The following is a 25,106-nucleotide window of genomic DNA, read 5'->3' as shown; positions in this document are numbered from 1 at the left end:
ATTAAAATGTTCAATCTTTGTTGTAAATTATTTCCATATCTTTCATGTAATGAACTTCAATGAAAAATTGATGATAATTTAAGTAGTAAGAGGTTAACATACATAAAAAACATAATTTTAAAATCAATACATTTATCTATTAATTTATCAACTGAATAAATATCTGTGTTTGAATTCATAATAACTGTAAATGTAATAGTAATAAATATTTAATCGAGTTATGTTATTCCTTTATATTTTTTAGGACAGATGATATTGTGTGATTGTGAATTAAGAAATACCTCGATTCAGAGTTAATATGCAATCATACGTTACTTATCATACATAATTCGCAAACTATTTTGAAGTTAGAAATAAATAAAAAATGTCTTTTTATATCTAAGAATAAAAAATTTAATACGGGTATAATATTTCTTATAAGTCTTTCTACCGAAAAAAAAACGAAAGTTAACCGGAAAGTCACATTATTTTTTTATGAGCGTTTGAAGTGCACATTTTTTCGAAATTGGATTTTCCCGTGAATTAACCATTTCATCTCAATCAATTTTTGACATTTTATTGTAAGTCAAAAACAAAAAACCACAGTCTTCAAATTTTCCTAAAATGTTTATTTTTTAATTTTTAATAAACTAGCAAATTTTCAAAACAATGGTTTAATGTCATTGAATTCAAATTTAACATATCTATTACAGTGACCCGCACAACACCTAATGTAAAGCAGAGAAGTAGCTACCAACTTCCCCACATTTTTATATTTTTTCACTCATTTAATATATTTTAAGGTTAAGGAAACAAACTAAGTAGGTAATCACTTTTACTCTTAAATTGAATCTCCAATTAATATTTACGTCATATTTTGACACAATCTTTTTAATCACGTCAATAATAGTTAAAAAACTTCATAATTATCAAAATGTTATTTTGAAAAATTTAACGTATGGAATTGACTTTTATCTCTAATGTACTGCGATGAACATGAAACAATGGTTAACGAAGGGACGTGTAATCATGGAATCAAATGAAGTATATCATAGGAATACATAATAATAATTACTATCCGTAAATCTATAGATAATATTAATTTATAATTTAAAATTTAAGAAGAATTTTATAAATTATTTTAAAATGTCATAATAAAATGTTAAAATGTATAAGTATTTAAATTTAAACACACACAATAAAAAAAAACCTAAGAAATTAATTAAATGCATTGATATAAATTGGTTTCTTGATAAGGATTTAAAAACATTTTAACTTTTTTAATTTATAAAAATATTAATTTATACATATTTTTGCGACTCAATGGAAAATCATAAAATAAATACGTGACAGTGAAAATTATCTGGAGATCCGTGTATGCACGAAAATTCTTCTCGTCAGTATAAACCTAAATGGAAAGATAATAAACGTATGTGAGTCTATCCTGGATTATCAATAATGCTGGTTGATACATAATGAATGAATAGAAACAGAATGTAACAGTGTACACAAAGAAAATTGCAATGTAACGAACAAATGTAAAAGTTTAAAGAGAGTGAAAAAGAGAACGAATAAAAAAAAAAGAAAATACTTTTTACTCTGAAATGTAAAAAATACAGGTTCAACAAAATTTAAATATGATTCAAAAGTTTTAAATCAAATTACTAGATTTTGAATATGTATACACTATACAGTATACATGTTAAGCTTAAGGGCAATAAATAGCTTGAGATTTAATCACGTAAAAATTAATAACCAAGACGGATAAAAAATAAAATAAACAAAATCCAATAATTTATAATATATAGTTAAAATAATGGTGATATAATTTAAATTCTAAAAACATAAGCATTAAAAACTTATCATTATAATAGTTTTATATTTGTTTGTAAAATATTAATTATTAAATAGAAACAAAAAACCTCTTAAGATAAAAAAAAACCTCAACAAATTTTAATTTAATTTAGAGCATGCAATCTGAATTTAACTGCATACATGATTAATATATAACCATCCAGGTATATAAATTAAGGAACAAAACTATTACAAAAAATTAAGATAGTTGCATCATATAAAATAATGATGGACAATTTTAATATACTACGACACTACGTACATTCTATAAATCCAGAAAAAAATACCCTACATCAGTTAAAACTAGAATTTACAAATTAAAACAAGTTCTTCGAACAAAAACAAAAAAACACATTTTCTTAGTCAATACTAGTTTTTTCTAATACATTTAGTTTGACTTCTAATCAACTCAGTTTCATCTAACGAATCTTGCCATAAATACTTATTTACACATAAACTATACACATACATACATGCATACATACTATACATATATACTTATGATTGCAATCATTTCAGGAAGATTTTTACAATACAATTACCTAGGGGTAGAACACAGACGAAGACCGATAGTGACTATAAATTACTCATACAGAAAGCAATGGATTAGAGTAGATAAGTCTGTAAATATTATATTAAATTAATAAGAAAAAAACCAATAAACGACAAGAAGAATCAAGAATGTTAGTACCTACATGTAGGTAGGTACACAATGCGATTAAGGTCACGGTACAGCGACCGGCAGATAAATTCGCCGAATATTATGCCAACTAAGGGTCGCGGGTTGGCGAAACGGCAAAATGCGAAATAAAGTATATATAAGTAAAATATTTTTACTTAAAAAAAGAATAAAGGAAGAAATGTACTGCAAAAATTATATTTTCATTTATAGTACAGTATAGTTATTTATGAGCCCAAATAAATGTGAAGTATAAATAAGTATATAATACTATACAATTAATTCAACCTATAAGTAGTGGACATGCTAGTTAAGCTTATGTGTACAGTTCTCAGTTTAAAGTTACCTATTAAAACTATGATATCCTGAAAGGTGTTCACAATTAGAGAAAAAAAGTTTTTAAACGTTTAAACAATTACAATAACATTATTTTATTTGAAAATAATCTATAGTTTTTACTCTTTTCTAAAAGTAACAATTAAATATACTAATAATTTATCAGAATAAATTATGAGAATAATATTATCTTCTGTTATTAGCTAATTAAAAAGTAATTTCTAATCTTATAAATATAATCTTTTTCGCTTATTATTGAATATTATAAATACCAACAAACACCTTTATGCAATCTATATGACCCCGTGTAATTCATATTAAAACGAATATTTTTACCACAATTATTGTTTATTGAATATGAACTCAAATAAGTTAGTTTTTTTGTACCCCTCTCTATTTCAATTGTATAAAACATAAAGATAAACACATTTTTTGTATCCATTTTCCATGTTATACTATATCCATTGTCCAATAATACATTTTAAAGTCTGTATTGATTTTGGTATACTTACAAGACTACCATTGAGAGTTTATAACTACTTTAGGTAAATACAATATTACATGTGTATTTATTTCAGGTAGATATACATTTTCGATATGTTTATTGCGCATTAATAGATAATTCCGTTATATTACTACATATTAATAGAAACACAGTATTTTTTTTTAAGTTAGCAACGACATCAATTTAGTATGTTTCAATATAAATTAATTGTAGGGCTGTAGGCACAATTTTTTTTATTTACCTTCTAAAATAAATATTTTAGGATTAAGTACATATTCTTAATATTCCATAAAAGAATTCCACATTTTATGAATTCGATGGGTATGTCGTACGTCGTCAAATTTTTTCCTAGGCAGCTATTTCAATATTTTCAGAAAATTAAAAACAACGCCACATTCATTAATCATTAGAAACTATAGCAGCGCAGAAAAACTATAGAATGTAGGACGTAGGTATATAACTTTATGAACAGTAATTGCATTTACTCAGATAAAATGTAATGTAGACGTTATGTTTTTCAATTGCAAAGCCCCGAGGGTCAGCAAATGAAATAAAAAACAACAAAAATACACAAAGGTATTGTAAGCAAAAATTATACAGGTTAGGTTTTTACATTTAGACCTGCAAAATTATACATGGTCAGAATGTTTTGCATTGTGAGTTTTTTTTTTAAAACAATAAATTATGCAAACGCTTTTGTCAGTTCTGCTGAGGAACTGCCATTTCCCAAAAAACATATGCACCCGCTCACTACCTTCGAACATGCATGTACACCGAGGTACCATTATTGTGTAATCTCTAACATGATCACTGCGAGTATAAAGCACACAACTTAAATTACGAAAAGTAAAGAAATATATATTTTGATACTATTATAAATTATATTCACCTATTTATAAAATACAATAGATATTGTGAATAAATATCTTAAAAGAATATAATATTATATTGATTTTCAATTTTACGTTTATAAATAATCATTGACAATTTTTAAAAGTGATAGGTACAGAACACGGAAATGTCTATAATACTGATTTCAACTAGTATTATAAAAGCATTAAGCATATAACTGTATTAAGTCCTAAATAATATACAAAGTAAATGCAATGAACATTGATAATCTGAAGATACGTTATTAGCTACTTATTTATCTATAATTCGATTTTATAGAAATAAAAAAGAATGAAAGTATAACATTTAATTTTATTTAAAATAAATTAGTTTAGAGAAATAAATAATTCATACTATCAAGTATTCTCATAAATAAATATAAATGTGGTTAAAAATACGCATAGATATGCGGTATGATAGAAATTAGAATATCTACATGACCTGCACATGGGTATAGCTAGTATGAGAAGATTAAACATAAGAAGAAAGTAATATAAAACTCCCTGGAAAAAATATACGATTGCTTAAAAGAAAGAATAACCTAAACAACAATTTGAATAGTTAAACTAAAAAAAAAATAGACATGAGTAGAGTATAAAAAATGCAGATCCAAGAGTGTATCGAAAACTGTTGAACGGGCTATCACTTACAAATAAAGCGTATAGGGAGGTACACGGGGAATGAATATTAAATATATTTTTAGGCACTGTTTCTCTATAAATGGTATTTTAAATGTTTGAATCGTCATACAGATTGTAGGTTGTAACATATTTTTATACCTACATATAAATGAACACTAAATACATACTTAATAAACACTATAGAACTTACCATGATAAAAAATACACACTCGAAACTTTTTGGCTGTATCCAAATATATATATTAAAATTACACGACAGTTAGTTCGATATTCAACATCAGTATGATGGAACTTAAATTAGGTATAGGTATAGGTACAGTTCATAACAACTTCCCATAAACGGTAATATGGGTACAATTTAACATAGGTATTTTAAGACATTCAGAGTTTTAAATTGAATTTAAATTTAAATTCAAGCTTAATAGAGATTAAGACTTTCAATATTATTTGAATCTCTATCCACTACGGTTATTTTCATGATATCCAAAAATCGAATCAATCTATAAAAACAAATTCACTCTTTTCACATTTTTCACATTTTTACTTTCTTGATGACGGAAAAATAATCCCAAAACTTTATTTTATCAAACCTTTTTATCCTTAGTACTTAATGTTAGTCGAAGATAGCGTACAACATTTTCAAATCCACCGACGAGTAGCAATAATACAAATATAAACTCAGTTATGGGTGTGATTTTTTTCAATTCTTCAAAAAAATCGTTTAACTTCATAAACACATTATGAAAACATAAACTACTTACTCAACACAATAAGAATAGGTACACTATCCAAAATATAGATTACAGTGAATACATTTTTGGAATAAAAAGAAATATCTTAGTTTGAAATATTTATATAATTATAAACCATATAAATATAAACTTCGAATATTCTTCAAACAAACGATACAATTCTTGGCACATTTATAGGTAACACTGGTGTACTCACCTTGAAAAATTATCTACTCTATTTCAAAAATACTTAAAATAACTTTTAGCCAGTTTATTACTATACAAATTGACAAATTTCACATTACAAACGTAATTATATTTTATTTACACGCGACTACCTAACAATTTATTAAGAAAGAGGATAATAACTCAATAATTATTATGTATTAGCGTAATCGTTATTATTCCTCTAATACCTATCCAATTTCATTAACATTTGAACTTAAACGTTTATAAACGAAAATTGTGATATGTATTTTCAATATTTTTAAATTGCTGAAAGAAAATATATGAAAAATCTTATATTAAATTCTTCAAGTTTTTTACAGATAACCAACGATTCTAAAAAAATTAAAAATTAAAATTTCAAATGTCTTTAAATAATTCAAACAGATAAAAAAAATGTGCGCATAAATATAATCATTATCGCACTGTTTTTTATTGGTTTTTCTCAAGAAGAGTATCTTAATTTTAACCCCCCCCCCCTCCAATATCTTCTAAATAAAGACCAAATAGACCATATTTTCCACCAAATGCCTTCCCTCAATGTTGAGGATTGAAGCAAATTTTCTGGCTACAAAATAAACAAACACTACAAACTAGAATTTGGGTTGGAGTAATATTAACAGATGTACCTATAATTACTAGACATTGAAAATCACGTCGTGTAAATAAACAAACTACAAAACTTTAAGCTAACAAATAATCTGTTGATAAAATCTGAGTTGTAAATAAATAAGAATAAAAAATAATATAATATACTATTAATTGTATAATAACACGAAAAAATATTATTATTAGCATACACACTTGACTAAACAGAATCGTTTATTACTATTTAAAGAACCATTATGATATCCAAAATAATTTAAATTCACTAGTTTGTCAGAAAATTAGAAAATTTATCTAAAAGCTTTTTTCCCCAAATAGGTATTAAATAAATTTTACTCAAAAAACGATACGAATTTATTCTAAGATTCTGTGTAATATTAATTATTAAATTTCAAAATGTCCACACATTTAAATTTATTTTTAATCGGTAAGATTTCAACTAAAAACAATATTCAATAAATTTATGTCTTAACTAATTGCAAACTCCTTCACACCAAAATGAAAGTCAAACAACCAACTAAAAAAACAAGTCTGCATAGTCTGCAGTCAACTACCGAGCTTACTGTCATGCTCGAAACATTTTCACCCAGGCCCTGTGATGCATGAAACAATATCCTAACTCAGAGTATTGTATCAGGAGTTTTGTTCGTTCATCCTTCTATAATGACTATACAAAATCCTTAACTACCTATCACAGTGTACTACGTATTATTTACCTTAGATCGCCCAGCCACTAATAAAAATAAATGTTCTGTTGATAAAAAAAAATGGGACAAAATAAATATATTTCCAACTTCTATTAAAATATTAACACATAACATATCAATTCAAAAATTTTTTTTTCAAGTCACATAAACTAACCGATTTCTTGGAATTCAAACACACCTCATGAAATAGAAATCAATAAAAACTATTAGTTACAGTATTAAATGCTTATGTTTTTTATTCATTTAGATTATAGATCTTATTGTAAATATAGTTTACAAAACATCGTATTGTGTCATAAGTTATTTTATATTCAAAACGTAAAATTTATATTCGAAATTGCAAACAGAAAGTGTTTATCTCAAAACGTAATCAAGAACCTATAGAGCTTGAGATAATAATTAATGCTGTTTTGCTTTTATTTATACTACTATTTACGAATTTACAATTGTTTACTTTCAATTATGAAAAATCTAACGAAACAATTTATTATATTTTAAAACCTTGAATATGGCAATAAAATGTTAACATAAAATTAAAATTTATGATGATCATAGAAAAAATGTTTTGTTGGTAAAATATAAAATGAAATATAAGAGTTATAAATAAATAGATTCATGTATAATTTATAGTACCTATCCAATAATTAATAACGTACATTTTATTTTTTCCAAACTTAACAAATAGAATTTCATTCAAATTAGTCTTCTGAGACTGAATGTCATATGAGTTGGCTAAATTTCTACCCAGTAGCTACACATATATTTTCTCTTTCGTTCCCACTGGACCTATAGAAAATCTGAGCTAAAATATTTTCATCTGTCCCTTCCAAACTTTACCAAAAATAAACAATTTTTGTATTATGAATTTAAAAGCACGTCGACCCAAAATATATCATTACAAAATTATGATCTGAAAATAAAAATATTTTTTTCCAGAAATGTACAATATATTTGTTAAATAAAATTCCTCAGATTATCAACTGGATAACAAAGCCATTTTTCACTAGTTCTGAATGGGGATAGTTTTTAATCAATTTTGGATAGATTGACAGGTATAAATAGAAGAATAAAAAGACAAAAAGAAATTATAATATCGATATTTTTCGTGTCAATAATTTACAAAAATTATTATTATTTATTTGTACAAGTACCAATTTGCACGTTAGACATACTAATATGACAATTACCGTACTACATATGACATTTTTAGTATTCAAATTATAATATTTAAAATTTTTTAAATAAATGTTTCAAAACCTTAACGTAAGCCATTCATAAAAACGAATTTAATGGATCTTTGTATCTATTCATTAATAATAGATATAAAATGAAAAATTTAATTTAATTTTAGTCTTCTTAAATAAAGTAAGCATTTTATATTAATACAGTTTTCGCACAGAAGTAGATATCATTTTTGTTTTATTTCTGAATATTATTCCACAAGCTGTTTCTAATAAACATTTTGTTTTATAGAAAGTAAAATTTTAAAATTAATTTGAAGAAAATAAACTTATATCTTACATACATGTAGCTAATTTCTTGTGTATTGGTAAAATACAATTATTCAAATTAAATATTATTTTATTCTTGTAGTACCGATATACCATATAATGAATTTAAACGTATAAAATAATATAGTATATTTAATTAAAAGCATATTAAAGATGATTTGGCATTTGAGAGTATTTCACAAGATAATAAAACAATTTTACAAGTTACCTATTTGTGTTAATGAAATAAACTAAAATTATATATAATCTCCTAGCAATAAACTCTAAATTTACAAATATATTGCCAGACCAGCTGTAGCGTGGACACTGGACATATACTCCTTTGGTATTCAGATATACCAAACCTTAATAAAAAAAAATATTCATTCAATATTTTGTCAGATCGTGTATGCCTTGGTTCATCAATAATAATAATCTCCACAATTATTTAAATGTACCAACATTAACACAATCAACCAAATCACATTATCTTCCATATCATTCAAAGTTAATCTATCATCAAAACCCGCTAATTAATTGACTTTCCTTCCACACAATTACTGGTAACTCCCAATGTCGTCTAAAACGGACCTAACCTACTAGATCTCCTAAATTAAGCTGTCAAGTGACACTGTTGAGTGTTTTCCCGATTCCATAATTTTCAGTCATTATAATTACCATGTAATATCGCAATACCATATTTTGTTCTTGTAATTCGTTGTTATTGATACAAAATAGTTCAAATTACTGTATAGAAAAATTAATTTCTAATAGTAATATAAATATACTTAGGAATATAGGCTGACAGAACATCTCCACTCAGAATCGTTTTACACAAACAATATCATTAAATTTAAATTTAACACATCTATTTTAGTAACTTACTATTTGTCAAGGTACACTGGACCCCAACTATACTTCAGAGCAACTTCCCTAGTTTTTTATATGTGGGTATAGATTGTAATTATTCGTTTTTAAGCATTAACAGATCTACTATTCTGATTAATAAAATATTAAAATTAAGTATTCAATTCCAGAAAGATGGATATTATTCGAATATACCAACAACTATAAAAGTATGTTATACTTTTCAAACATTTAAATATTCAAAAACACTGTGTATATCAATTCAAATTGAGCTATGATTCTTATCATTATTAAATACAAAAAAAACACACATATTCATAAATATATTATATCGGATTAAACGAGTTTTACATGCATTCAGCATTGCCCATATTGTTTTACCATAAATATGCTTCTAAAAATGTCACATTTATTAGAATACGGATTAAACTTACAAACATCAGTACACCAACCATAGATATTTGAAAAATATGAAAAATCACCTGAACGGTACGTGATTCAAAATTCTAAATTCAGTGGGACCAGAAAAATCAAACTTCGATATCAGATACATATTATTATATACATGGATATTAAGCCAATCATATCTTTAAATCATTGAGAAGTAAAAAAATACACACTCAAACTTTTTACTCATAGTTTACATGTATGAAGTCATAATTACTCTTTAATAAATTAGTAAAATAATTATTACATAATTAAATATATTAGGCAACAGATATTGAATAGTTATAATAAATAAAATATAATTTGCATCCACACAAATTAATCAGCTAAAACTTTGTATGAATAATTTATTAATTAACGTGTTTTGTTTGCAATAAAATATAATAATATGACCTAGGCAGTCTCAATAAAATGTTAAAATCAATAACTTCAAATTATTTTATGGTCTAAAAAAAAGTTTGAAACATGTTGACCTTGTATATAGCTTATAAAGAATTTGCGCACACAATTTCAATACTTATTGCACCACAATTGCAATACAGCTTCTAACTAAAATATACACATCATTGTTATGCATATTTATTTTCTTATGAAATTCAAAAAATTCTCGAAGTGATAAAAACTAAGTTTTAATCAAACTAAAATATTACTTACTTTCTATGATAAGTTTCGTTCCGTGGCACGTGACTTTCACTTCTATTCGTCCACGTCGTTCAGTATGATCGCAACCACATAAATTCGGAACACTTTCCTGGCACCGCTTATGTACATTCATATCACATGCTAATTTGTTTAAGTACAATAAAAAATAATCAATTAAAATTAAATATTTATAATTTTTAAATATTTTTACTTTGAACAAATCGTGTTAAAATACAGTTAAAGCTCAAAAAAGTAGTAAATATAATGTATTGTGAAAACTTCATGCAATAAAATGTTATAAAACTGCCATGCAAAGGTATGAATTAATACTGAATAAAAAAAAAACAAAATTTTTAAGGTTGTTAATGGAACTAACAGTAGGTACCTAAATCTAAATATCAGCATTGATAAACTGAAGAGCCTTATCAAAATGGCTAAAAATATGTTCATGAAATACATATCTAAAATAAAAAAATAGTTGAAGATTTGAATACATATAGAGAATTTAAAATCATTTAAGTACAAAAGTTAATAGTTTCTATTCGTGTTGATACTAAATTATTGTGTGGCATGTTTCGTTTAAACACTAAAATAAAGCAAAACAAAAATGAAAACAAAAACAAATTATAACTATACCTTTTGAACAAAAATTAAACTTATTAGATAAATCTAATTTTGTTTAAAATGTATTATTAAGTATGTGTCTTATTGGTTTAGATTTTCTAACCTGTACACTTGAGACCCTGATGGGTAATGCCGTGCAACATAGATCCACAATGGTCGCAAAAAGAAGGTGTGATATACGTATGAAGATCCCATTGATGTTTCGCCGTTTCGGCCTAGATATATCCGTTTACCAGGATAACATAATTGGATAGTTTAAGGACGTATTGTGTTTAGTCATTAGAAAATAATAATTTTCATTTATTTTGTTTTTTTTCTTTATAATAAAATTATGTTTGGAAATTAATCATCAACCAAATGGTTCATACAAATAATAGCAAAAAATAGAATATCGTGCCATACGTCAGGATGACCACATACAAAAATAAAATTAGAATATAATAATAATAATCATAATACAATTATAAATCAAACAAAAGATAAAAACCAAATAAACTAGTTAAACTACTGTAATATTAATAATCTACAAAAATAATTTAAATCTGCCAAGAGGAAGTGTACTAAGATTCTTTCAGTAGGCACCAAATAATTTAAACTTGAAATATTAATGAAACTATAAAACAAAATTATTTATTCTTAGAGAGGAACCTAATTAATGGCAGGGTAGAAATGTAAAATGTCTCCAAGATTTACATATTTTTAGTACAGTTAGTAAAGGTAAATATTTAATCATAATTGTTTTACATTTAAATTATATATACAATAATAAAATAAATATAAAAATAAAAATAAAACCTGTTAAGTAAGTTCTTCAAGATACCCAATAAATGTATAAATGGGGGATGGAGCGGCTGAGTGAGCTACAACGGTAAAGCTAAGTGCCACTAAGAGGTGACTTAACTATAGAGAAAGAGATCACCCCACCCCCTGATCTGGCAAAAACCAATATTATGCACCTCTGAACATTTTAGGTGGTCGTCCTGGATTATATTAGGTCTACTTCCAAGTCAACGGAAACAAAAATAAAAAATAAAATGTATAGGATATTTGATATTTAGGGAGTTTTTTGAGGAAGGAAACCTGATTACGGCTATCAAAAAAATGTAATCATTGTTAATTATGTGCCTCATAAAAGTTTAATCGTATTTCACACTGGAATAAATTTAAATTGTATAACACGTTGTGCTATTTTAAAATAATCATAAATATTATGAACATTTAAGTGTGTATTTAATACCATACAACTATCGTAAGACACACAAACTGAAGGATTAAGTATTATAGTTGGCAAATACATAAACAACATGTATTACAAATCATGATTTATGGTAAACAATATATGAGTTATAATTGTATACAAAATGAATCAAATAATTAAACTTAATTTTTAAGATAATATCAGGCATTTAAAAAAAAATATAATGAAACATTTATTGATGCACCTATGTCCCACACTGTGTAGGATAAAAGCATACACGATCTAACGTGTACAAGTGTGCATATTTAAATAACTTTATAGTGAAAAGAAAATCATGTGTTTTTATTTAGTCAATGAATGATTCAAATGTTAAATAAAAAATAAAGTACACTCCCTCTAACAAAAAAATAATGAAAAACCGTAAAAATATATTTTTAAAGGAAAATGTTTAAATGAGGTCATAGACTATAATAATAAGCTAATGTTATACATTGTTTAAGTTTAAATTTTCTAGACATTGAATGGTTTTTATCGTGTATCGAGTGTGGGTGTACAGCCCACGCATAATACGTGTTTAATAAACTATATTTTTGAAAACACAAAACATTGATCACGTTTGTTACAATTTTATATCGATAAATCCAATGTGATTACCTATTAAAATCGTACTTAATAAAGTCAATCTACAACAACCATCGTTAGATATCTTGGCACCGACCAGGCAGCGTTATTCAGTATATGTTCCCAAAATGGTATTATCCCTGTACTAACACCGCGTGACCTACTAACGCCGCACTGCCACAACATGCCTCCACCATCATACGTTCCGTACGGCCACGTGGTATTAATAACAATAACTCAATGATAAATCCAAAAATAAACCAGAAAATAAATGTTACAATACTATCTAATGTTATATTATTATCCATACTACAATATATATAATGTTGAGAATCACGGTTTTGACGCTATCGCGCCGATCAAACGGTGTTGAGATATCTGACGACAGCTGCACCAAAATGTAATAACTCGACAAACGAAATGAATTTTCATTAATTTATAAGCTTCGTATATGGTCTAAACACTCTAAACAACTGAAAACAATTGGTGAATAATAAATTATGCGATTAAGGTCAAACAAAAGGGTGAGCAACATTTATAATACAATAGATTTCATTGATGTATATTGATACACAATACATAATCTCCCCTTGTATCAATTTACGTAATAATTAAACTCGATTCCTCTAATATGATATTATATTTCAGTTCAAAATGCAATCAGAATAATCAATGTTAAGCACATTTAAAGTTAAGAAATTAAATGAACTTACAGAAGTAACGTAAAGTGCCTTAAGTGTACCTACAGAAGCGAGACACTTTTTAATTCAAAATATAAAACTCAGTATCATATGATGGCATTACAACCTTTTAAAAAAACTATAGACAAGGGAGCATCATTAATTAGGTATAATAATAAAGTAAATACTTATATTACATACATTTCTTGAATCTATCGGTACTTGACATATTATCACGAAAAATATAATAAATAAAATTTAAAGTTTAAAATATACCTTATTCAAACCGTTATTTTTTTTTTTTTAACCTCACAATACCTACGCAATTTAAGACAATATTGGAATTTTTTTTTATTTCATCGTGTTCTATAGTAAACAGTAATTTTGTATAGCTACCATAAATTATACATTATATAATAAATAGGTATACTTCGAAACTTGAGTCCCCGCGGCTAACCATCGTGGCAATGTTACATCCTCAAAGATGATTCAAACCAGGCAAAGTGAACATCTCCCAAAACTCTATTGTATATTTTATATATATATATAAAGTGTACACGCAAAGCGCATACAAAATGTATTAGTAGTTAATTAGGGATGTTGGTTGTTGGTTGCGCAGAAATGGTGGTTACTGGTCTCTCTCTATACACCTCACCACCGTTTTTGTTAATGCATCGCGATTATTATTTTTGAAAACTCTCGTGCAAGCTTTAAGAAGAGTACGTATAGTGGTTTTAAATAGCAAGTCTATGCTTAAATGCTCGTTGTAATTAAAAATTAAAATTAAAATAATGTTATAAAAAGTAATGTAGAGAACACAGGCAGGCATTCAGGTAGAATTCAGAACAAACAAAATAATAAGAATACAAACACATGAGTATTGTTTTCAAAAAACGAAGAAATTAAAAATAATATAAATATATATTAATATAGGTAAATGATAAAAAAAATGTATGTTTCGGATTTGCTGACCTTCGCATTTCATTCCCTGATGTATGATACCGTACAATAATGAGCCACAATGGTCGCAAAATGCCGGGCTAGCGTAGGTATGCACTTTGAACCTGTGTTTGGTCCTGGAAGACTAGCCAGAGAAAATATTGTGTTACAAAATGAAAACAAATAAATCGAAGAAGAAAATAAAATATACCAAAACGATTTAAAAACTTCAAACCCTCCTGCTCTAACCAATAAAAGCATATTAACAGAAAAGGAATATTTTTACCATACCTTTTAACATATGTTTAATGTCATCGATGTTTTATTAATTCTATAACTGACTTTTAAACGGCTAATTAAAACATTATAAAAATGTAACTTTTTAAACGTATATATTTTTAATACAGTCATAATAGACGAACATAAACGAGAAATGTGCATATACAATGTATATAAATGTATTATTGCATTAATAATTACCTAACAGCAATGGCTGGTTTTCAAATAGCATAATTTTAATTTGAAATAAATGTTTGACACAATATTTAAAAATAATATGAAAATGTTTAACATTGATCGATGAATTATGTAAATATTAGATATACATATTCATAAAATTACAATTTACATGAATAGGATTGTTTTGATTTTACGTTGAAAATGAATATATAGATGGATATATATAAATGACGATTCTAATGAATTTAATAAAATGTACAATTATAAATTTAATGAATCAATCGCTTCATAATAAAATATAATATGATACTACTAGGTACGTAAAATTAAATCAAAATAAAACGTACGATTTATTAGAAAAATTAGATACTTAAAACCTACTTAATTTTACTATTAGTATTCATACATAAATGAGACATATGAAGTTATTTATATACGTACATAATAAATACATATATAAATTGGGATATTATTACTAAAAAAATACCATAATATGTTTATTTTAAACAATATTATTCACACAAACTGCGTTCGACTTCTTTTAATCAACCGATCTATTAATATTAAGTAATTAAATATTGTATACAAAACTATATAATACTGTAAACATTTTACTTGAAAAAATATACATAAATACAATAAGTCTATGTTCTCATTTAAAAAATATATATTTATGGTTCGGAGTATTTTACATGTTAAATGATTTTCCAACAAAACGTATTTATTAACCAATACAATACTATCGTGGTGCCTGATGTGGCTCGGTGGTTGGCCTCAGTCACAAATGTGTCTTAAGGTCAATTATTGGCCAATGTCACAAGTTCCCGGATGGATGACCACCCGGGTTTTAAGTGATGAATACTCTCCCCGCATACACGTGTTAATCAACTAACCGTAACCCATCTACAAATTGTAATGGCTATAGTAGTTATGTAGTTGCCAATGTATTAGAATCAGTAAAACAAAAAAAAACTATTTTACTAAAGGAATTTACCCTGTATTAAAAAATATTAATGAATATCCCCCTTGTTTGTTTAATTGTATTTTAACTATGTACAATTTTTTTAAATTTTGTCCTACAAACTAAAAATGGGTAGATAAGGTACGAGGTACTTTAGGTAGATAGTAAAATTGATTAATTATAATATACCTTCATTATTTTAAGTTAAAATCTTAATCTTAAATTAATATAAGCTTCGATTATTTTTTAAATTTGTTAAGTTTACTTCACTTAAGGTAATACAACATTATAAAATAATTCAGATAAATACATTTAAAACTAAGATCCTTTTAAAAGTATACATAATAAATCATTGATATCAAAAATATTTCCAAAGAAAAATGAAATGTCTATTAATAGAATAAAAGATGCAAAGATATTTTGAAAATTATAATCTAAAATATTTAGTGAAAATTTAATGTTTAATATAACATTGTAACACATAGCAAATCACAGAACTAATAACTTTTTTTGATGACATTTCATTAAAAAAACATTAGCGTTGAATTTTCAGTCAGTATCTGAATTAATAATATTGTTATAAAATTATAATTTCAAAGAATTAAGACTTACCTAATGTTAAAGTATTTTTTATTTTTTAATTAAAACCCTAAATTAATAATTCATCTTTTGATAATTAATGAAGCTCAAAGTTTTTTGGACTTCCATTTCTAGGTAAATAGATTAACTTAAGTTGTACTATAAAATTCAAAGTAAATTTTAAAAAAAACATTAAAATTAAAACCCTATAGCCTATACCAATCATAACAACGGTTTTATGATGAATGGCAACAAATAATATGTGCATCACGCACTCCAGTCGCACACATCAGTCGCTTACAAAATATTATGCTAACCAATTTCTATGTTCTTAGTTTATAAAATCAGAATGCTATAAAATCAAATATAAAATATTATTGAGAAAAAAACGATTTAATCAAAATATATACCATTTATATGTAATAATGTATCAATAAATTATTTACATAAATTAGAAACTAATCGACACTTAAACAATAACGATAAGAATATTATGAAATACTTTTATTTTAAGTTATTAATGTTCTCAGATTATTTTATAATTTCACAATGTGTATACTGTTAGAATAAAATATACATATTAAATATGTAATTATTTCAATTAATTAATAATCTTTGCCTTCAATGAAAAAAACCAATCAGATACTGTAAAATAAGTTAATACTAAGTAATAACACAAATTTAAAAAAAAAGTGTCTTATAATCATATTTAAAAAAAATGTGTAACACGATATCTAGGTATATCATCAAAATGTACCTGTACAATATCACACACTTTAAAAATACGGTTTATAATTTAAGAGCATTAAAAATAATTAATTCAACTTTAATATCTAAATTACATAACTTGACTTAAAATTTGTATAATTAGTGAAAGAGCTAAATTATGTATACTGGACAAAATAAAATAATATAATATAATTACAACAATAAGGCTATAATAAGCAATAACAATATTAATTTCTAATAAAAATGACTGTAGATAACTATTAAACTTAAAACTATTCTAGAAATACTTGAGGGCGAAAAATTAGTTTTTATTCTTTTAATGTAATATATGCATACACATAGACATAACAAACAAATAGTGTGATTTAAAAAATGTCAAATTCACTTTAAAAATATAAAAAAGTAATTGATGTAATAAAAGCAAGTACTTGCCCACATTATATAAAAAAAATATAAAAGAAGTGAATATTTTTTCAAATTATATTTTGATTTAGATAAATATAAGAAAGATATCTATGGATTATGTCTTAAATAAACGAACACTATTGTAAAGCAAACTATTGTGAGTAAATATTAATCAAAATATTAGGAATTCATTAATTTTAATAGAAATTGTTAAGGTATATATTAAGCTTTGTATAATGTTTGTCATAATTCGAGTAAAAAAATTAGAAACATAATTCGCACAATCAAAGCAAGTTATGTATGGAGTAGGTGGCTGTTTTGGATAGGTTACTTGGAATGGAGTGTAGATTCATGGTGTAGTGTAGAGATGGGTAATTATCATTTATTCTATAAAATCACAAACCTGTAGGAGTGATAGGTTGAAACGTTAAATAAACAAATAAAATTAAAACAAACATTATTTAAAAATATGGAACACAAAAACGTAATTGCATTTAAGAAATAATTGTAATACCTACTTAAACTAAATTTAAAGATGAATAAGCTATATAAGAGATAAATATGTAAAGAAAATGGTGTTTTAAATATGTCTACAAAAAGATAAATATCATATGATTTGAAATGAAAATTTAAAAAGCGTTTTTGTCAATATCTTTAAGAAATATTTGGGCTTATTATAAGACATGGAAACCTCTAGCCTTAGGCATTATACAACAACATAAAATATAGTTGCAAGTCCTATCACTAAAATTACACGTTCATGTGAAATCTACGAATAAACAAAGATATTGTTTCTGTTAAAAACAAATTCCGAAATTTACCGTTCAAACTTAAATTGTAACAATAACGACCTTTAGACTGAACTAAACTAAAATGTTGGATAACATTTTTATTTCAAAATAATATACTACAACAATAATATAGGTGCACAATATTATAATATTGTGGGTCGTACACATTGCACGCATGTTGCCATCTGTTGAGCTCGGTCATCGATCGCCATTTTACAACAACGCGTGCCTCTATGTGGTCGCTTGCGAGCTTACACCTTTTTAATGTGCGTGCTTTCGCCACCAAAGACATGACCCAATTCTAACCCTACGATCTCGAGAAGCTGTGGCACACATATATAATAAAGACATAATTGCTTCAGAGGGCATTTTAGGATTAAAACTAGAAATTTCATAAATTAAATTCCATAACTGTATGATCTTCAGTACAAATATACACCGCAATTGTTAAATCGCCAAAACATCACCCTGTGTTTTAAAATTTTTAATTAAACGATCATAGTAATCGAAAAATGTCAAGTATAAACTCGCATTAATCTTTTTTTATCAATGATAACATTTTTCGTAAGAAATAAAAGTCAAATAATATGAATTTAAAAAATAATCTGTATTCATCAAATAAGATAATAGCAATCAATCATAAACAGTTGTAAACTCAATAAAGTGTATAATAAACGTCTTTATAATAATATTGAATAAATTCAAGTGTGACTACTAACTTCTGTACTTAAAATTAGTTATGATGTATACATCAATATAAATAAAAATATGACAACAATTAAATTAAATTACACATAGATATTATTATTCTTTTCTGTTTTAAGATTATAGTGTTTATTTATATAACATGTGCACTAAAAAATACGAGTATTGTTAAGATTATTCGGTAAATACAATTCAAAAATAAATTATACAAATATTTTATATTTTAGAATAGAAATAAAAATGTACATTTTAACAAAAAAAAATTGTACTACAGTCGAACTTGGTTTACTCGAAGTTGAAAGGACCGGAGTAAAAGTTCGAGTTATCCAAGAATTCGAGTTATCCAAAAAAAAATTTTAAAACAGTACCTACTGTATATTAATTTCTGTGTTTATTATAAATAAAATATGTAATGTGCAATAAAAATTAGTTACTATGTATTTATATGTGTATGTAATTTTAAAAAGGCGGGTAATGTATGTACAATGTACATATAAACAAAAATGAGGTTAAAAAATTATTTAAAAAAGGTATTTATTTTTGTTTGAGTTTTGCTGTTGATTGCAGCGTTTGCAGTGAATCGTTCTATTTTATTCAAAGCTTCGAATTAATGACTAATCTACCTTTATAGATAAATGAGGGACATTTTATACAAATACATATGTATTAATAAAACTCAAAACTTCGAGTTATCCACGAAAATATTCGAGTTAAACAAGATTTTTTTACATTGTTTAAATAGGAAATTCTAGGGACCGAAGTAAAAGTTCGAGGTATCGATAATTTCGAGTTAAAGAAGTTTGAGATAACCAAGTTCGACTGTATCATGAAGCAAGCCTAAGTTATGGCCGAACTGATATTTATGTTTTTTTTTGCTTTACAACTATTTAATTTAAACTAAATGTTGAGTTAAATCCAAAATCCCTATAGAGTCCATAAATTTTAAACATATTGTTTAATACAGTTTTGAACTCATGATTTAAACGATTTAACTCCAATTTAACTTAAGTTTAAATGTACCATATAACATCACTCTTACTAATAATTTTACAAAAGTTAAAATAAAAAAATATATTAAGAACTATTTAATTAGCTTAACATTAAAAATATGAAATAGTGTCAAAAAAATAGTTTAGTAAGTATAGTATAGTATAGTATAGTATAGTATAGTAAAGTATAGTATCAATTATTATTGTATTTTAAAATAGATAAACAATTATACGCTAATAAATACGTTTTGTTGGATCGACAACATTAATGTATCAATATTGCCTATACTAGCCGCCGTTCTATACTTTATGAAATACAAATACTGAATGCAAGAAATATTTTTTTAGATTGCAATATAACATGACTTAACGCAGTGTATGTTGTTCTGTAATGTACAGTGTACACATTACAATATTAGCCCATTATATTAGCAGTCTAAATAATTTGATCTAAGCGTATAGTGGTCGTCCTGCACATTATGTTTGTAAAGAAATTATCAATTCAGAAAAAAAAACAATGTTAAGTTTATGTTGAAAATCATAATAATTGGATTACTTACATCAGAATCAGGTCCCTTGTCAGCTCCGGGGCAAGTAAAAGAAACAAATTCGTGACATCGTTTGTGCACAACAAAACTGCATACTATAAAAATAAAATAAAATTAGTAAGTACAATATTTGTCATAAATTAAAAATACATTTATTATATTATATAAAGTTTTCAATTTTACATCTGAAGTTTAAAATTTTAATTGAAAACAAAGTACCTATATGTAAATATTATACATTATACAGCACGAATATTCAATTATAAACCAGTGCAGAATATTTATAAAGTTAAAAAGCAAAGCAAAATATATTTATTTGTTTTATTCTTGAAAAAAATATGTTTAAGCAGTTATTAAAAAAAATTATCACCTCTTTTATACCCCAAATATCATTAGCTTTTAATTTTTAAATTTTTAGAACGGCAACTTTTGTATTAAATATTCAAAAAAAAAAAAACTAATTTTCAGTAAATCTTAATGGAGTGTATAAATCATATAGTACCATAATGATATATGTTTCTTTAAGTCTCCTAAAATCGATAGAAGCAAATACACTATTATAATGATTGAATTATTTAAATACAACTAATATTGATGTTTTTTTTTCAAAAAAAATGAAAAAATCTCTCGTTTTCATTCAGATTATCTCGTCAAAAAACATATTAATTTGTAGGCTATAATGTAGGAAGAGACAGGATTATGATCTGTTCATGAACATTAACCAGGTGGCAGTCTGGAGGATGTAGAATAGAGCACAAGCACCTAATTTAGAAAATAATATTTCTCGACTAGGTCAAAGTTATGCAATTTAATACAGAATTAATTAAATAACGATGAAGTTTTTTTTTTAATCACGAGACAGTTAAAAAAAATCAATAATTTTTCCAACCCTGGTTTTTCTTTCTGGAAAATTACCCAGGAATCTATTCAATTTTTAATTGAGTTATCAATAAGAACGGACATGAGCTTAGAGTTTTTTTAATAATGAATTGTAACCCTCAGCCTACATAAACAAACAATTTATATTAAAAAATTAAATTATGAAATGTCCTTAAATTATTATGATTATTTAGTATTAAAAACTAAAATACAGTACAATATTCTAATATATACATATTATATATTCTTTATATTTTTCGTACGAATGTGTTTAAAATGTGAATATTATGATCTTATAATAGTATTAAAATTCATAACAACCCAACAATAAGCATCAGTTCAAGAGATTTATCTTGTGGACTTAACATTATGTGTACTTTTTAAATATTAAAAAATTGTACTCACAGAGGTAAGAATTAAATTAAACATTTTGAGCACACGGATAGGTAAAGTAAAGCCTAAACTATTATATGAAAAATTAGAGTATGACTACAATGAAGATTCTACATGTATGTATAATGTATATAGTGAACAAGCAGTCGAATACATATTGTAATTAAAAGAGAGCAAATAGCTTTTCCCTGTGTATAAATATATCCACTGATATATAATGATTGGAATGGCGTTACCGGTTGATCTTAAACGGCTATACGTTGTCTCGTAGATAAGAGGCCAAAAAAAACTGCGAAATCTTACAGACAATTTATTAAATAATAAGGATTAGTATATAAACAGTATAATAATTGTAAATTGCCTGTAAAACATTAATTAATCAACAGTTGGAATTATTTTTGTTCCTATATTTGTTTCCCTTACTAATGAGAGGTAATCTTCTTATCCGATTAATTAGCCATTTATAATCTATATGATTAATTAAACTATCATGACACCGATAATACAACTTTGTACCTTAAGCGAAATGACGAATAATTCTAGTAAAAAAGAGCAATTCTGTAGTTCTGTTTCAAAACTGATGATTTATTTGACATATTGAATACAATACATTTCAACGCCTGACTAAGTAATTTGTACATTGAAATTCGGAATTTTTCCAAAACACATTTTGATTAGCTTAAAATTACGTCGAATGAAAATATATTTTAATATTATGCAGTTTTGAAATTTAACCACGGCCATTTCTCATTTTTCACTTAGTTTTTAGTTTCTAGTATCTATATTAGGTCATACATTATAATAAATTTCTACAATAATGACAATAAATTAATTTATATATTTGGGTACCTATATATCTGTATACGCTAATCTACATGAAGTATACTTGAATATAATTAGTAGGGCAGAGGACTTGTAGCTCTAAAAAATCATCAAATATGCACTAAAATTTACAAAATATACATTAAAAAATAAGATTATTTGTATGAATATAATTTATTTAAATTTTGATGAGTGCGAACGACATCCTCGTAACCCGTATTGATAATATATTATGCAGTGAACAATATCTGTACATAAATAAAATTAATAACCGAAAAATAACTTTAATCGACAATCCTAGAGACATGTCTCTAGGAAAAACATAGGTGTGGTTAGGTTAGTCAACAACCATATTAATATAATCAAAATTTAAAATAATTTTTAATTATATAATATTAAATATTTAAATTAAATAAAAACGTCGACAGTAAAAATATTGGTAGTATCATAAATTATTGAAAGTATGCATCTTAACATATAGAATCGAAGAAATATGAACTAAAACCAAAAAAAACTCAAAACATGCATTTATATATGCAAAATAAAATTTCAGAACTTGTTTCAGCATGAAACGTATTTGTTTCTTACTCTGCTATTTTTGTGATCGTACAAAACAAATATGCAATAGTCCACTGCCCTAATAATTAGTATTAAACTGGATGGTTTTATTATCCGGTAAATTATACACCTTTTAAAACTTTGTTATAATTGATCACTGCTATATATCCATCGTTAATTTTTGAAATTCCATGTTTACAACTAATCATAGTGTCCGAATCCTTATATATATATATTGTATACAATTAATTTTTTTGTGGGCATTTAACATTGAATAATTTAGATATTTTATATCATTTATTCAAAAAGTTTTAACTTCATTTTCGTGAATAGAATAAATGAACTAATAATAATAATTGAAATCGGTTACTAGTTTCTACCGAAAACCGGTAATTCCTTAATTGTTCTATGGTAATAAGTAATAACTATACTCGATAGTCCCGGTCTCCCTCACCATATATTGTACTGGGAAATCTAAAAATATCTTGATTCCTACAACAACACGAATATTGCATTAAATATATTCATTATCGCTTGATTTATTAAAACATATAATGATCATAAGAGGAAATAACTTTACTAACAAATAAAAGAAATAATAATTATTAAATATCATTTAACTAATTTATTATTATTATCATTTTTTTAATTTAAATTTGAAACAAATCCAGTGTCCTTCAGTAGTTTGTTGTAGATACTAACTATTTTGAGTTTTTAAAGCTTAATTAATAACAATATATTAAGTTATTATATTTTATTAGAAGTTATGTGTTCTTATTATGAAATCAATTATTTATTTAATATGTATATATATTGTATATTAAATCATCAAGGTATTGAGTATTGACGTATTTTTACGTGGTAGTAACTAGTAAGTAGTAAGTAATTAATAATAGTAAAGCAGAGTTCAAAGTTGAGATCGACCAAACTCTGGTTAGAGTTATTATTATTAAGTTACTATAGTTAGACTTATTTCTAGCCTTTCGGGTGGATCGTGGTTAATGTTGTAAAAGAATTATAGTTTATACTCAACATCTTGGATACAAAGGCCAATCAGAATACGGTAAAAGGCACACGATTCAACTCTCAACAAACGACAACTGTAAGTCGTTTTTTGTCACTGATAGGGCCCGGGTACAACGGTTACAATTTTTTTTAGAAAACCGGTATTCAATCGGTTACCGCCTTGCCGGTAAACGACTTTTTTTTTGAAGCGGTTATCGCTTAATCGGTAACCTGTAATTTTGAATATAGTACCGGTGTCGCAGGTTTCTAATACCCCCAAATATTTTTACCGGGGGGGGTAACATTATCCTAGGAAAACTTTACCGGGGGTAAAATTAACCTAGTATATTTTTACCGGGGGTAAAATAAACCTAGGATATTTATACCCCCGGTAAAATTGTATGGGAGGTAAAATTATCCTAGGTTAATTTTACCCCCCGGTAAAAATATACTAGGATATTATTACCCCCCGGTAAAATTGTTTGACAGAGGGGTAAAAATATACTAGGATATTTTTACCCCCCGGTAAAAATGTGTTTTTAAGGTGGGTAAAAATATAAGCATATAATAAACCATCTTTTTAAAATATACAAGGATATATTTACCTCCCATTAAATTTGT

General features: G+C 25.6%; 1 protein-coding gene across 4 annotated transcripts in view; it reads right to left on the bottom strand.

Annotated features, from left to right (window-relative positions):
• The window catches only part of LOC111041054 (protein kinase C, brain isozyme), a 45,907-nt gene extending 24,958 nt beyond the window's left edge, over positions 1 to 20,949 (bottom strand). For 2 of the 4 annotated variants that reach the window (XM_022325205.1, XM_022325206.1), the window contains exons 1-3: positions 20,841 to 20,949; positions 11,328 to 11,439; positions 10,613 to 10,741 (exon numbers count right to left, since the gene is read on the bottom strand). In XM_022325205.1, the coding sequence (XP_022180897.1) occupies positions 10,613 to 10,741; positions 11,328 to 11,367 (169 nt within the window). In that variant the 5' untranslated portion in view covers positions 11,368 to 11,439; positions 20,841 to 20,949. Of the gene's footprint in view, positions 1 to 10,612; positions 10,742 to 11,327; positions 11,440 to 14,695; positions 14,808 to 20,840 lie in introns of all 4 variants that reach the window. The other 2 variants (XM_022325207.1, XM_022325208.1) reach the window with 2 other exon arrangements.
• Positions 20,950 to 25,106: the final 4,157 nt, after the last annotated feature.

Source organism: Myzus persicae, unplaced genomic scaffold, assembly GCF_001856785.1.
Source record: "Myzus persicae strain clone G006 unplaced genomic scaffold, MPER_G0061.0, whole genome shotgun sequence".
NCBI classification, from domain to species: Eukaryota; Metazoa; Arthropoda; class Insecta; order Hemiptera; family Aphididae; genus Myzus; species Myzus persicae.
The sequence above is the reverse complement of the archived record's forward strand: the minus strand, read 5'-3'. Positions and strand labels throughout refer to the sequence as shown.